This window comes from Styela clava, chromosome 12 (assembly GCF_964204865.1).
Source record: "Styela clava chromosome 12, kaStyClav1.hap1.2, whole genome shotgun sequence".
Taxonomy (NCBI): Eukaryota; Metazoa; Chordata; class Ascidiacea; order Stolidobranchia; family Styelidae; genus Styela; species Styela clava.
Window position 1 is genome coordinate 20,112,399 of NC_135261.1, and position 15,720 is coordinate 20,128,118.

Here is a 15,720-nt window from a genome sequence, read left to right on the forward strand (position 1 = left end):
TAAGGGGTTTACAAGAACGGGAGTCAGAACCGAGGACTTACAACAAGTCGAAATAACCAGTAAGGAGACCAACTCTGAGGAATGCTAAAATCAGAGGACATATCACGAGGAAAAAATGACCAATGCAAAGTCAAGAAGTTTCGAAGACTGGGTTGAATCATCACATCAGAATATAAGTAACACTCTTAAATCTCGTTATGACCGAGATGTTGAGCCTCTCTGTACATTTTTTGAGTAAAAAAGTATCATGATATAACACCATTTTGTCGCTAATACAATGAAAGAGCGACATTCGCGACGGTGGACTATTTCATCGGACCTTCCTGATGGCGTTTCGGGATGGGTATAGGATTGAAGTCCATAGTTAACTATTTTAGAATTTGTCGAGGACGCCTTCTTTTTATGTGGATAAAAGATTTTATATACATATATGCAATGGTGGGATTCAAATTTTTTGTCATCCGGTTCCATCATACAAATGTCATATTTTCAGGCGGTTCTGTTACAAAAAGTCATGTAATGTTAACCGGTTCGCTGATCTCATAGGATTCCGTGAGACGGTTATATAGAACCGGTGCGAACCGGCTGAATCCCACTATTGCATATATGATATATATAGCCTATACTTTGGCATGAGACAATTTCATTTTGGCATAGTCTCTGAAATTGCTCCTTCAAAGGTTTAAAATCAAAGTTTGCAGAAAAAAAAACTATCTCTTGGTCACAAAATATAGTGTCATAATAGATTTTCTTCGATACCTTCCAGTAACTGGATCTTTTTGATTGTTGAGTCGAAGAAATCTTTCTATCCCTCATTACGAAATTAGTTGATTGCATCTGAGTACGTCCGTCACCGTAGACACTGGTCTAAATGATATGATCAAATTTCACTTATATTTTCGATTTAAAAGGTAATTTTTCTGATGACCCCTAAAGGTCGTATATAACTTTACCTCCCAGCTATGTACCGAAAACATCTGTTTATTTGATATTTGTATATGTATGCATATATTGTTTTCTTGGTTTTTCTTGAACCAATTCTAGTTGGGAACCTTGAATCTGCGTGGGATAAAAAAATGGTTGGCCATAAGATGTCACTAGAACCACGCTCATATTATATAGCCACAACATCATTAAATTGTTATCCTGTAATGTAAATATGTGAATGATGAATATATTGAAAAGCTAATTTTACATTCACTAAAACGTTTTTGCTTTATTATAATTGAATAACCAATCGCATTACTTTAAAGTTCATAGTTCATTTATTTATCAATAATTTTTCTTTTTAATAAAAAAAGAAAAAAAGAAAATCATTGTTGTTGATATTGGGTGTCTGGATTTGCCAATTCAGTGCGTTTCAAAATTATTTTGGCAAAATTTACGCGATAAAGACAACCTTTAAAATAAAAATAAAATAGGTAAATATTTATGGTGCTAAACAACTTTCATCCGAATTACTAATATAACATTGGGCCAAAACTTTTCAACAAGAAACTCTTTTTATTTTCGCGAAAATAAAACACGCGAATGGAAGAACAAAGTTTAATTAAACAGTTTATTTGCTCGTTTTCCCATGGTTTTGCCAAGACTGGAAGTTTAAGACGTTATCTTGCCACCAAAACATATATGTATATTATATATAATATTCACATTCATGGCTCAAAGCCAAAAACTATGCTAAAAGGGTTGTACTATACTGCGATAATGAACAATATGGACTCGCGGAATGGCTTGAAGAAATAGTTAAAAGAAAAACGGTATTTAGGGTTGCAGATATTGATCTCTTCTATAAATACGAACCGCTACGGAATTAAGTAACATATACAAGATTACATAGCGTTCTCTCGTAAATATGGATATTTTATGTTTCACTATAATAAAACCGTTTTTATGTCAAACGTTATATTTACTAGCTCGGCCATCAAAGTCCGCACAATCGATCAAATTGTCAAAGAGTTTGTCTTAAGTAAAATGTTTTTTACTATATAAACTAATTCATAGTATTTATTGAAGAGTGGAAAATTGCTTGAACGTGTTTACAATGTTCAGCTGAGGTAGCTTCAATCAATCGTGGAAAAGTCTCAACAACCAGGTATCAAAAACTAGTTTTTAAAATATTTTCGACTTAGTTAGTTGCGGAAATTCACCGTTTTTCTGTTGAATCATCTCACCACGACTAAGAATAATAAAATATTAGCGATGTCATAGTTAATTGAATTATTTTTATATCATATATACGTAATCTAAAACTCGTCAACAACACTTTAACATAAATCAACATTTGGGTTTGCTACAAAAACGCAGTTTACTACGTGTTGTGTATTAATTTGGTAAGGAAAATAGCATTTTAGGCGTCAGTATTGACGTCATGCACACGAGACTTGCTTATACAAACTTACTTTTTGCGCACTTCATCGTCAAAAATATGACCAAGGGGTAAATGAAATATATATTAGTGCATTAATTTATTTTCTTCATGAATTGTTTCTAAACAACAATTTGAAAAGTATATTTCAGATTCAATCATAATATACAAATACCTGTAATTCATCTCGGATTTTCGTTTGCAGTTTCCGTTTTGGCGCTTCTACCTTTTCCACCATAGTATGTATAGTTTACGAAAGCGTATTCAAGCAACGCCATGAATACAAATAAAAAACATATGATAAGATAAACATCCAATGCTTTGATGTCTTGTATCTTCGGAAGAGATGCTCGAACATTTGTGCTGATCTGCATAAATTACTGATTAGTGACAAGAAGTTGTGATAAGCTATTTTTATAAGTTTCATACAGTTGTCAAAAACTATATAATCCAATAGGCCATTGGTTTGACGTCAAATATCAATTGTGCACAATTCTAATTTTTCCAAAGAAAATGATTTTTTTTGATCAAATCAAGAATATCAAATCTAAACGAATGTTTATTTGTTGGTTATATGCAATATAGTGAAGTCTCGTAAAAGAGTTTGACTTTAGAATGACGCGCAACCCTTTCGTATGCGTAAAAGAGTTTGGCTTTAAACTGTGCTCAGTCATCCAATTATCATAAACTGGTACAGATGGAATATTCAATTACTTAATTAACTGTTATATCCAATTTATATTCATGGGATTGAATGAAATAAGAAGCAGTAATTGGCTTCTATGACAAAGTTTTATTTTTCATTCCACTTTACAATTTATACGGTAGGCCTATATCGCAAGAATATTTTTTGGCATTTTGTCTTTCAAATAGAAACTCCTTAAACTAACTGAAAGCATGTTTTGTATTATGTGAATGTGTATGTTTAGAAACTAATAGGAAATTTAAAATACTTTCAAAAAGACAAAGGCAAATTTTTGCTAAACATATGAGATGTCTTCAGAGAATGGAGAGTGCGAAGTTGAGACTGACAGTGATGCTGGTTCTGACTTAGACTCTGATTTTGTTCCATGTTCATCAGCGGACTCTGTTAGTGAGTTACAAACTATGACACTGTCTGAATTGCATTCAACTCGTGGGTACTATATATACTCAAAACGATGAAATGGGGAAAAAATGAAAGCAGCCTAAGCAAGGCAAAATGTCCCTGTTTATATTGTGGCAAAATGCTATTCAAAATGAAACGACATTTAGAAACAGTAAATGTGCGAGAAGCTGCGGTGGAAGAGGCTTTGGGACTGGATGGGAAAAGAAGAATGATAAAATTTGATCTTTTGCGCAAGGAGGGCATATATAAGCATAATTTAAAAATGATAGAAGAAGACAAACCCATAGATGTTGAAAGGCGCCAAAAACAATGTCAAGCCGAATTGTCCCGTTTTGAAATATGTATTTCGTGTCATGCAGTTATTGAATGAAGTTACTTTGCAATCCAGGTAAATAATTGTTCGAAGATGAAATTCTCGAAAGAAAAAAAGAGAAGTGGTATACCTGTACGCTCTATGCATGAAGAAGGAGACGAAAATCCTGAATTTCGTGGCATGCTAGCCCTGTTTCAGAATGACGATAGAAGAAATCTGTGCAAAACTCATGCATCAATTCTAACATTTGGGAGGTATTTATTTTGATTATTTGGAAATGGCTATAACATTACATGATACTGATGGAGTTAAAAATGGAGCACTTCTTTATGAAAATGTTATCAAAAGGGCTTTAATGGTCTTCAGAGGTGAATATATAAAAAAGGGAAATGATGAGAAAGCAAAAGTTATAGATACATACTACAAAATAAACTCAATATTTTTTTTATTACATATGTTCTGACGTTTGGCATCTATTTTGTGCCACCAGCTTACTAATATCAGGCTGAAATGATTTTACAGTACCAACTCTAATTAACGACGTCACATGATCATCGGTTAATCTGGATCGTAGAGAATGTTTGATTAATTTCAGTAATCTAAAAATATTACGTTTATCATTTCATGTATTAGATCAGTAAACAAACAAATGACTGACTTTTCGTATACCGAACATTTCCCGCCACATTTCCTACCATTACGTGGCATAGGACCGCTTGAGTTACAATTGATATTGATTATTAGTAACTAGGTAGTTGTATAAATATAATAATATACAAACACATTGAAATTCTCTGTTCGAAGTTGATCTGTAAATTTGTCGCATTGAAGGTGAGATTATTCTGATAATGTCTACTTATAATGTATTCTTTCATTGTACTGATGGAAATGTGACAAATTAAGTAATGTGCTTTTGAATTTAGAATTTCAAGAAATGCAGAAATATTGCAACTCTCATTTTTCTTCAGATATGCCACCTTCTTTATGTTCTTTGCGTTTCATTTATTCCTTGATTCTTTTGCTAGATGCTCAAAACCCAGAAATCATCAAAAACATCTTGCTGGAAAGCATTAATGAAGAGAATGGTGCATCATCCCATGACACTGGGGTCCACGAAGCATAGCTTTCATTTAAATGATTTTCTTTGTAAATAATAGAAAGTTTGATTAAATTAGAAATTTTCAACAATATTTGACTCTTTTATTAGCTTTTATGCTGACGCGTTTGAAATTTGCCATACGATTAATATTCAAAATATTTGAAGTAATAAAAACGCTGAAACGCTGATTGATATTTACATAAATGAAAATACTTTATAAAAAAAAAATACGACAATCAATAATAGTATTGCGCGACATTATGCAAAACACTGTTTACAAAGACAAAAATTTGCAAAATCAACTATACAGTGAAGTTGATTTTGCAAATTTTTGTCTTTGTAAACAGTGTTTTGCATAATGTCGCGCAATACTATTATTGATTGTCGTATTTTTTTTTATAAAGTATTTTCATTTATGTAAATATCAATGATTGAAACTGTTAGTTCACTCATAGTGTAAATAAGATGAAATTTGATTTATGGTGTTTATGACATTCAATTTATGACAGTGGAGTGAAGGAGCGCGTTAACTATATTAATTCAGTAATTTGCGAGAAACGTTTCGTGTTGTAGAAGATGAAAGGTTTCGAGTTGCAAAGGATGGCTTTCAGGGACATTTGATTTTAGCATCATCCCATAATTGATATCCTTATACTCCAGGCCATACACGCACAACTGTCAATGCGGTAATTTTTGTCTATATTCTGGGTATGGGGACTTAACTTTACCACTCATTTTCCACAATCAGAATTTCACCACATTCTGTACCCGGACTAGATCGAGGTACGTTATTGAAGATACTTTTTTCTGGGCCTACCATACTTCCCGCTTTAGGCGGGACAGTCCCTCTTTTTAGCGTCTTGTCCCGCCGTCCCGACAAGTCAGCCAAAAGTCCCGCTTCGGCGTTCAGCCATTCAGCATAATACACAAACATTACTAATTAACATGTTCTCGTTATTGTTGTTGCTATGTAGCGCAACGCTAGGCTACTTGCTGGAGGTGAATGCGTTATTTTGTTTGTTTCGTTGTTTCCCGCTAACATTTTTAGCGAACGTATCACATGTAACATTGTCTTTTTGAAGACGGTGTTATGTACAGAAGCCAGGCTATTTTACTATTCTTTCTTATTTTTGCTGTACATAAAAAATTGAAATTCGAAATATTTGTATTGTTAACATCAATTTCTGTCTATTTTTCGAACTGAACCTGATATTTGGACAGAGAATATGCGCATGAACTCTCGATGACAATATGGCTAATGAAAACAGCCGGGATGATTTAAAAAGTAACTCTATGTAGTAAAATCGGAAAATGTAAAGTTACAGAATCACAGTAAAGGGGTTGTTGTTTTTGGAGGCGTCCCGGGTTGCATTACCCTTCGCAAAGTTACGCAACATATTTTAGGTTATGGAACTACATTGCGTGAGCGCTGCTGTATATAAAACCATAAAAATGATTAAAAATGTCACAGCTTGAAATGACTCATAGTTATGAATAGTTCCAGATTACATTGATGTTATTGCTGATATTCCATTAGATATTATGTGCTGAATAAACTGGATTTATTCTTTCGTGCCTATATTACCAACTCTTGAGTTGTTGATGCACCAAAGCCACAACTAAACACTCTCGTATGTACCTTTTTTGAAGCAGGGTAATGTTAATTCCAACAAAGCACAATCCTCTGTCTGGTGCAAATGAAAAGTGCTTCACCTTCTAATGAAACCAATCCTATAAAGTTACGCAGAAGTCCAAAGCCATACTTTACTACATAATTAAAAATATCACAAATATTCTAGAATGATATAAGATGTGCGTTGTCTGGAACCGGTAAAGTAGAGGTAAAACGTCCCATTGAATTTGATCAAATGGCTGCTTGTATAATAAAATAACTCAAATTGAAAAAAAAACATGTGTGCTTATATGTCTGTCACCCATTAGCTTGGTGTAGTTTTGTTTAGTCATCTAATAGGAGAGACCACAGTGGTAAGCACTTTATTTTAATATTCCCTTTTACCTTATGCATGCAAGGTTCGCGCACCCCTGGGCCGCAAACTAATAATATGATTACGATTTTTTATTATTTTTAAATAAAGTTATGTGATCTGAGCTATAACGCTTTATACATTCCTGTAAATGGTACATACAACTAATTATTACACAAACACTAATCATAAATTTGGAAAGAGTCAAAAACAATTTCGGTCCGTCGCACTTTTTTTATATGAAGTTTTTCCGAGCATTTCAATCAGTAGGGTACACGACCGCAAATAAATATCAAATGGCAACAACGCTGCTTATAACATTCAAACAATCAAATATTATATGACAAATAATACTCATGACTAGGTATTAGCTTTAGGTATATAGTCTCAAAGCTTTGTGTTCCATTTTTGATATTATAACAAAAAATTAAATATTTCAATATTCACAATAAATATATATATATAGTTGGTTAAAGACTGAACAAAGTCGGTCAATATTGTCCCAACAACTAGAAAATTTCTCGAATATTTCTTTATGCAAAATTTACCTTCATCTAACCTTGAAGAGTTTAAAAGCCCATAATATGTGTGATATTTGGCAATTTCTGTATATATGTAGATGACAGATATCTTGAGAAAATACTTCAGCCAAGCCTAATGGCTTACCCGACTATGTCACTTAATAAACTGTACGAAAGCATTGAAATTAGGCATGCCTTTGGCACCGACTATTTTTGGTTAGTTTGGAGTTTAATTGGCACATCTTAACTATTTGACAAACAAAGATGCAAATCCCAAATATATGGACACGAAGACCCCGTGATGCCGATACTATATATATATATTTAACTAACTATAAGACCATAACCTGTCATCTAAACACCGAGTTTGCTTAGGCTGATCAAGCTTCACTGAAAATAGTGTTCTCGTGAATCAAATTAAAAAAGAAAATTCTGTGTGTAGCATCGGAACCCAGCGCTCAGAGAGAATTGAATAAACATATTAATAAAAACTAATAGGCTTCTATCTTCTTCTTTCATCTTTATGTACTAAAAATTTCAAATCAAATATACTATATTATAATTTGGTCCATTTGGTTAGTAGAAGAAAGGCGACAACAACAACAACAACAACTTAACAACTTGATCCACATGTGCACCTCGAGCACAATAACAGAACGTACAATACGCTATTCGCCAACTAACAATGGCGACTAGTTATAATTCCCGATCGCAGGTTGGTTGAATTTTCAAAAAAATCAAAATGTTTTTATTTGACGAATTTCTATCGATATTCATTTGTCAGCAACGCAGAATTTGGTTCATGGTATCAGTTACTAAAATTTGATGTTTTGCTCTGAATTTCCATTTGTACCCAAATGAATGAGAGAAATTCCTATTTGTTTTAGTTTCTGTTTAATCTAGGTTGGACGGAATTGTTTAACTCGTTGAGATATCGTCAAACTCAACGCGAAATGACAATTTGATAGTTGATGGTATTGAGAAATGCACTCAGAGTCGGGAATGGCTGCTGAGAGAATCAGTCAATTTAAATGGTACTCCCGAAGTATGTGAACCAAGATGGCGGACACCGAAAAGTCATATGTGTACCAGGTTAGGGTTAGGCCATAAATTGATGTACAAATACTACGGGAGTCACTTTGCTAGTCCCCAAACTGATAATAGAACTAAATTACCAAAAATTGGAATAAAATTATGGCCTAACCCTAATCTGGTTCACATACATCGGGAGTACCATTTGAATTTAGTACATAATATTCCATGAAATATGAGTATGATCCTAACAAAATCTGGAATATCTTCTTAGTCATTTCAAACCGCGATATTATTAGAGAACAGTAGAGGTTGCGCGAGACTAACTCCCAATTCTTTCTCTATGCCTTTGCGCTAGTGGATCCGTATGCATGTAATGCAAGGATGCTGTAGCAGGAATAAAATATCATAATATGCAATTCAAGAGTCCTGTTTTTTTTTTTTTTTTTTACAATCTAGGACTCTTGAATTGCATATTATTAGAGAAGTTCGTGATTTTATATACAGCAGCGCGCATGCAACGTAGTGCCATTACCTAAGATATGTTGCGTAACACTGTGGGGCGGAATCACAAACAGTGCTATACCTACAACAAGCTACCCCGATCTAGTCCGGGTGCGGAATTCGGTGAAGTCCCTGGTTGTGGCAAAGGCTGTTATGCAACTAAATAACCTGATCCAACGGGTTGGCTCTTTATAGGGCGCTTCAAAAGTATGTGTACCAATATGTAGGTAACTAATTTTGTTTGCCTATTTTACATCAAGCTGTGTAAAGGGACTGAAACCCTGAAGAGGGGTATATTCACTTGGCTAACACAGACAGTCCCCGAACTTGTAATAGAACTAAAATAAGGAAATCGGAATGAATTATGGTCTAACCCCAACCTGGTACACATACTACGGGAGTACCGTTTATAGTCCGTTGACAAAGTATGCGCTAAAATTTAACTTCTTCACAGTTATGACATGGGGTATGAAAATCTGAATATTAGGATAATGCTATATTCAGCGGTTTTTAAACCTTTCAACTCCTGCAGCTTGAATTGGCCACGATTCTAGCAAATTATTAAATAATACCGGTTAACACATTCTTTGTCTCCTTGCCCTTTGAAAAATTGAAAAACCCACAAAAATTATGAATTGTATTACATTTTATTTTCAATATGAGTAAAATAAAAACTTGATTCGGTCAAATGGGGGTAAATGATAATACTTATATACGTGCATATAAAATACGTATAATGAGTATTAGTTCAATATAAATTAATCGACATTGATATTTGACAAGATAAAATACACGACATTCTGATATATATACAGGATTGGATTAATCATTACGCAAATTAAGCACGTGTTAGGGCAAAGGGGAATGGGGGCACCACAGAAATTTTCATGGACAAGTTCAATAACGCTTCAAGATTTAATCAAATATATCGAGTTGTGAGACTCAAATTCTGACCTCAATATTGACCCAATCGAAATAAATTGTTGTTTACTTTTGGTTATCAAGTATATCATCTTAAACCGTTTTATAAAAGTTTGTGGGCATGAGAGCTAATACCAAAAATATTATGTAATTGATCATAACTTGGTCTTCAATTAGTAATGAATACCGAAACTTGCTAATTCAATATTGGACAGCATAGAAAACGAGTTTCACTGTTATTTTATATATATACAGGGTGTCTTAAAAATATGGATGCACTATTATTTTGGTTTGCTTTTCCGGTACTCATCATAAAGCGTTCATTTCTTCAGTAAACATGGTATGGATAGGTAGTAAAATTTAGGTATTGTTTGCATGTTTTTTTTATCAGTCCCCAGAATGACAAGGAGATTGAATCAAAAATGAGGTGAAAAATTGATGTTTGTCAATAAGCATATAAATCAGTGAGGCAAACCCAGTGCCTCTTTTACAGAGAATATGAAATTATTTCGGCTCTGAATATTTTCCTCAGAGCGTACGCTCTTTGGTTTTTCCGATCTTTGTGCATCAATTACAGATCCAGTTTTCATAAATTTACGAGGAATTGCATATTGCTATATTGGCAAAAAGCCTATACATCAGTGAAGCAAACAAAGCGCTTCTCCAACAGAGAGTTAGGAATTAATTCGGCTCTGAATGTTTTATCAGAGCGTACCCTCTTTGGTCTTCCTGATCTTTGTTTATCAATATTACGACGAATTTCATAAATTGTTCGTCGTGCAGAAGCCAAATTCATTTCAAATTCTCTGTTAAAGAGGCGCTGAGTTTTCCTTACTGATTCATGTGCTTCTTGACAAACGGCAATTTTTCACCTCATTTCTTGATTTCTTCTTGTCATTCTGTGGGTTGAGGAAAAATGCAAACAATACCTAAATTTTACTACTGATCCATACTATGTTTACTGAATAAATGAACGCTCTATGACAAGTACCTGAAAAGCAAATCAAAATTAGAAGTGTATACTTACTTTTGAGACACCTTGTATATAAGGCAAATACTGGCAAATAATCGTGTTTATTCAATTATTGGAAATAATTACCTTCATCGTTGATGGTGAGAAAAGGTTTTTGAATGACAGTGGCATGGGAACATTCATGACTTCTGTTGTCTTGCTCTCACAATAATTCGGAATAGGCATTTCGGCTGACTCCTTTTCTATACCTACTTTGGCTTGTGTTTTATTATTAATATTTATGTTTTTCATTTTTTCATTTCGATATGCTTTGTAGGCTGCCAAACCCAAGACTACCATAACAAATCCGATTCCAACACCGATTGCTACAACGCCAATTGGCGACACTCCTATGCCAGTTATGTATGAAACTAACGCTGCGTTGTGGAGAGTGAGACCCCCAATCATTCCACCAACAACGCTACCACTAACCATGGTGATGCAAATGTACTTTACTCTCATACGTTTGTTTTGATCGTACCAAGTTTCCAGTCATTTCAGCTTTTCCTTATCACCTTTACATTCGTCTTCCATCATTTTGTAGCATGTCTCCAGATCCATATAAGGGGGGGTCTAGGCAAAAATATAAATAATGTAAAATAGATTAAAAAGTGAAGATTGCTTAGCGTAGTCCGAGACCCTACAAATAAGGGATGATCACTAAATCCCTGCCTCTAACGTACAACGACGAAACAAGAATATTTTAGTAATGACATCATGAATATAATATATATTCGGAATTCAAAATTTTTTCAAAGAGTTTCTTTGTTGTTGTCATGTTTATCTCTATTTCTCGACAAAGAGCCACCAAGCAGTATACCGACGGGAAAACTGCAATTTAATTTGATTTTAGTATTTTATTAGAATGACAGGTTTATGTTCAGGTTGTCATTATACTTTCATGTTCATATATATGAGCATTGCTCTCTTAATTGAGATGCCGAAAGGTTTTAGCAGAAGTTTTCGATAAAAAGAACTAGATATATCAGGAACATCATTAGCGGCGAAAGCATTTCAATAATGTTCGAATATTCATTGAGTATAATAACGAAAAAATAATTTTGAATGGCGCACTTGAATAGAGCCGTTAGGTTACTTTATCCTATTAACCTATTTGATTCCGATATATAATTGAAAGTCCCACTGATCTATCAACTTCCCATATATATCTCAACATGTATTACATTTTATTTACCTTTCCTCCAAGTTTCTTGTACACTGTCTCGGGATCCTATAAAATAAGTCAAAGACAAGTTTTTAAAAAAAATAAATACACACAAATAATTTTTTACCAAAAATGTGGTAAGTCCATATCATCTATAAATGAAGATTTAATGATTTATTTGATGACAAAACCTATTGTTAACTATTTAAAATTGGACACGCTTTGCTACTCAGAACTTGCATACCGTGCTAAACATCAGATAAACTCGGGGTGAACGTTTAATAATAATGCTTGATAAGCATTTGGAGTAATATTACGCATTTACTTATTGAATGAATAATGTATGAGACAAAACAATCAATTACCTTCATGTCACATAATTCTTTCTGAACAGTGTGTAACTTGTTGTTCATTTCAACCTATAAAAATAATTGCACGTTTGGTAATATTCTATTTTGCAAGAAATTTAAACAATTAAGTTTCAGTAAAATTACTTATAAATCCGAACCAGAAATGTATTTGGTAGGTATTTTACACTTATAGTAAACTATTATATGAACTAAAGATATTTGGGCTGAAATGATTTTTGTTGTACCATATAAAAGGTACTCGGTGTTTGTGCGGATAGCGAGGTTATTTTGAAAATATCTGAAAAATCTTATATATATAAAATCTTTATCTGAAAAAATTAAAAGTCCTAAAAGACTTCTTAGCAAATTTCTGAAACATTTTTTAAAACTGGGGCAAGCAAGGACCTCAAGACTCAGGTAATTTTAGGATTGCTTCAATATATAAGGAAGATGTATTGTTTAAAATATGTCTATTTTAACTTCTGTTGAATATGATCAATGTAAATATGGCCGAATATGATACTGGGAAGAGTCGTCGAGGACCTTTGAATTTGGATTCAAAACTCATCTTGCACTGCTATGAATTATGGTTTTGGTGATTTTCATTTTAAATACAAAATACTCACCGACTTTTTTCTTTGCTCTGCTATTTTTGCATACTGGTGTTTTACTCGTTTCCCTGTTTTTTCCTGTTGAAATAAATAACGCGGAATAAACCGAACAACCTTTTTTGAACTTATGATATAATTTTGTGAATATTGTGAAACACTCATTCTTTATAGTTATACCTATCTGAATTTTATTTGAATTTATTGAATTTTCCCTGAAGAAATAAGAAGCACTGGATAAAAACAGCAGCGTTTTTAAATTTCTAAAATTTAATTTTATTCCTTTTTACTTGTGATAAGACGAATAGTACATTTATATAAAAAAAACGGTTTTAAAATATATGTGGTTGACTATGGTGCAGAGAAGTGCCGTCGAGGACCTTTGAATTTGGATTCAAAACTCATCTTGCACTGCTATGAACTATGGTTTTGGTGATTTTCATTTTAAATACAAAATACTCACCAATTCATTTCCTTGCTCCGCTATTTTCGCATTCAGGACCTCTAATTGTTTCTCTGTTCGCTCCTGTTAAAATAATTAACGCGGAATAAACTGAACAGCCATTTTTGAACTTATGATATAATTATGTGATTAGCATGAAACACTCATCCTTTATCGGGCGTTTCCAGCACGCGGCCCGCGTCATTGTTAAGATTTTTCCACGAAAAACGAAAATAGTACGATGTCAACTATTAGTAAGTTTTATCGAGTTATTTATCATCAATAGCCCGGTCCGACAAACTGTAAAGAGTGAATCAAAAATTTCCCCTGTTATTTCACTTTACCACATTCATGTTTTAAATACAATAATTTCATTTCGAATGTTCATTGTGAGGAAATAAACGAGTTTCGGTCATTCCATTGTGTCCGAAGAAATGTTTGCAAAGCTAATTGCACATTCACGTTGCAGACCTGCGATGTTTGACTGTATATACTTATATTCGCTATCAGTTTTTTCAACAATGAAAGTTAGCAAGTCAACCCTCCGCACACGACTAACGGACGAGCATTTGCATGCTGTCTTAAAACTAGCAAACCAACGCAAAATAAGGTCAAACATCGAAACCAAATATCCAGCACAAGTAAATTGAAAAGGTTTCACGTCTCGTTTGCTGTAAGATTCAAGTGTAATTTCAACACATTACATTCAGATACCAATTTTTGTACCTAATTTCTTGGTTTTCGGCCCGCGTGGACAATAAATTTCAAGAAGTGGCCCGCGACATGTTTTGAGTTGGAGACCTCTGCTTTATACCTATCTATTGTAGAATATGATTTTTTTGGAGAACGGGATTCCATAACATTCCAATATATCAGTTCTCCGAATTACAGCGCTTTGTTCAGATAGTCCTATTTTTTATAAGCTCGATTTAGAAATGCGTCGCACACACAGCAGCTAAATAAATATACCTACATAAATACAGGAATCATTTTATTTCACCGTTTTTTTATAAAGAGTAAAATTAATTTTTGATCAAATGCCAAAATAAAATTGAAGTAAATATTTGCTTACAGCAGAAAGGCAGAAAAACAACAATTTCATAATTTTTTTAAAAAACATTTTGTATTGAGATTAGAGAAAATTCTCACTTGCAGTTGCTTCATTTGTTCCAACACCTTTTCCAGCATTTGTTCATTTCGTGTATCACTTGACGGAGGAAGAATCGGAAGAAATACCTAAAATAATTGGTTATTTTGAATCCTGACGAAAAACGGAAAAAAAACATTTTCCGATGAATTAATATAAATGTTAGTTACAGATAATTATATAATCTAACTAACTATTTCACCAATGTCGAAGCTCACGCCATCAAATGTGCTTCAAAGTTATTTCCTTATTCAACTTATCATCCAACATATTTAATGCCAAGTACATTTGTATAAACTTGAAATAAAAGAAAACATTTTGAATTGTTTTTGCATTATATGTGCATTATGGCTAGAGCAAAATATCTTGCCTCTATGTGCCTAATATATTCTTCATAGCGATAGCTTTACTACTAAAAAAAAATCTTGCCTGGTTGTTTTAATTTTCTCCATCTGATGCACTTTCTACAAGACCGACACTATTTGATGAAGTAGCCATTGTAACTAGTTTTCAATAAGCCTATAGACTGGAAGAAAACAAAATGCATTATTTTATTTTATTACCTTGAATAAACAGTGAAAAAAAAATGAACAAACTCGGCTTAGTTATGATGAAAAAAAAACATTCACAGATATATAACCTTACCAAACCATACCCTGCAAATTTCTTTGTTTAAATGGAGCATATCGACAAGCACTCTGTTATAAATAGGTTTTACTTTTTTGTGTGATATATTTTTTTAATTAAACTGTACGTTGACGAAATACGAACCTATGAGCTACTCAAATTGCGCGACAAAAAGATTGCCGGTTCTACGCATTGACATTTGATGAGAACTGAATTGAATAGCACGGGTGCACTAGGTAAGCCTAATAAATAGCCGGTGATTCATATCAAATAATTTTGAATGGATGAATACTAATTTGTGCAGTTCCTCATTTCACATGCTACACTAACCTATGAACTACTGGAACGGTGCGACAAATGAGCAGCGTAGTTATACGCACTAACCTTTTTATCAGAGCTGGATTGAATAGTAACACGCGTGAAGTATACATAGGCCTGATGAAGCGCATGTGATTCATATCAAACAATTTTGAATAAATGATTACTAATTTGTGCAGTTCCTCATTTTACATGCCTCA

General features: G+C 33.4%; 1 protein-coding gene across 2 annotated transcripts; it reads right to left on the minus strand.

Annotated features, from left to right (window-relative positions):
- Positions 1–9,582: 9,582 nt before the first annotated feature.
- LOC144430555 (uncharacterized) lies at positions 9,583–15,116 on the minus strand. Of its 2 annotated transcripts, XM_078118566.1 has the most exons (7): positions 15,005–15,116; positions 14,578–14,664; positions 13,450–13,512; positions 13,005–13,067; positions 12,394–12,447; positions 12,059–12,094; positions 9,583–11,436 (listed from the first exon to the last, which is right to left on the minus strand). In XM_078118566.1, exons 2-7 carry the CDS (start codon positions 14,614–14,616, stop codon positions 11,356–11,358), a joined length of 336 nt encoding a protein of 111 aa, XP_077974692.1. In that variant the 5' UTR covers positions 14,617–14,664; positions 15,005–15,116; the 3' UTR covers positions 9,583–11,355. The 2 variants fall into 2 exon arrangements, with proteins under 2 accessions (XP_077974692.1, XP_077974693.1); XM_078118567.1 differs by lacking the exon at positions 13,005–13,067.
- Positions 15,117–15,720: the final 604 nt, after the last annotated feature.

Bases quoted from the DNA above. Each gene is read 5' to 3' on its own strand.
- LOC144430555 (XM_078118566.1), bottom strand. From the start codon at position 14,616: ATGCTGGAAAAGGTGTTGGAACAAATGAAGCAACTGCAA. The intron at 12,448-13,004 runs GTGAGTATTTTG...TTATTTTTATAG, and splicing joins CAGAGCAAAGAAAAAAGTCG to GTTGAAATGAACAACAAGTT. The intron at 12,095-12,393 runs GTAATTGATTGT...CTTATTTTATAG, and splicing joins AAGAATTATGTGACATGAAG to GATCCCGAGACAGTGTACAA.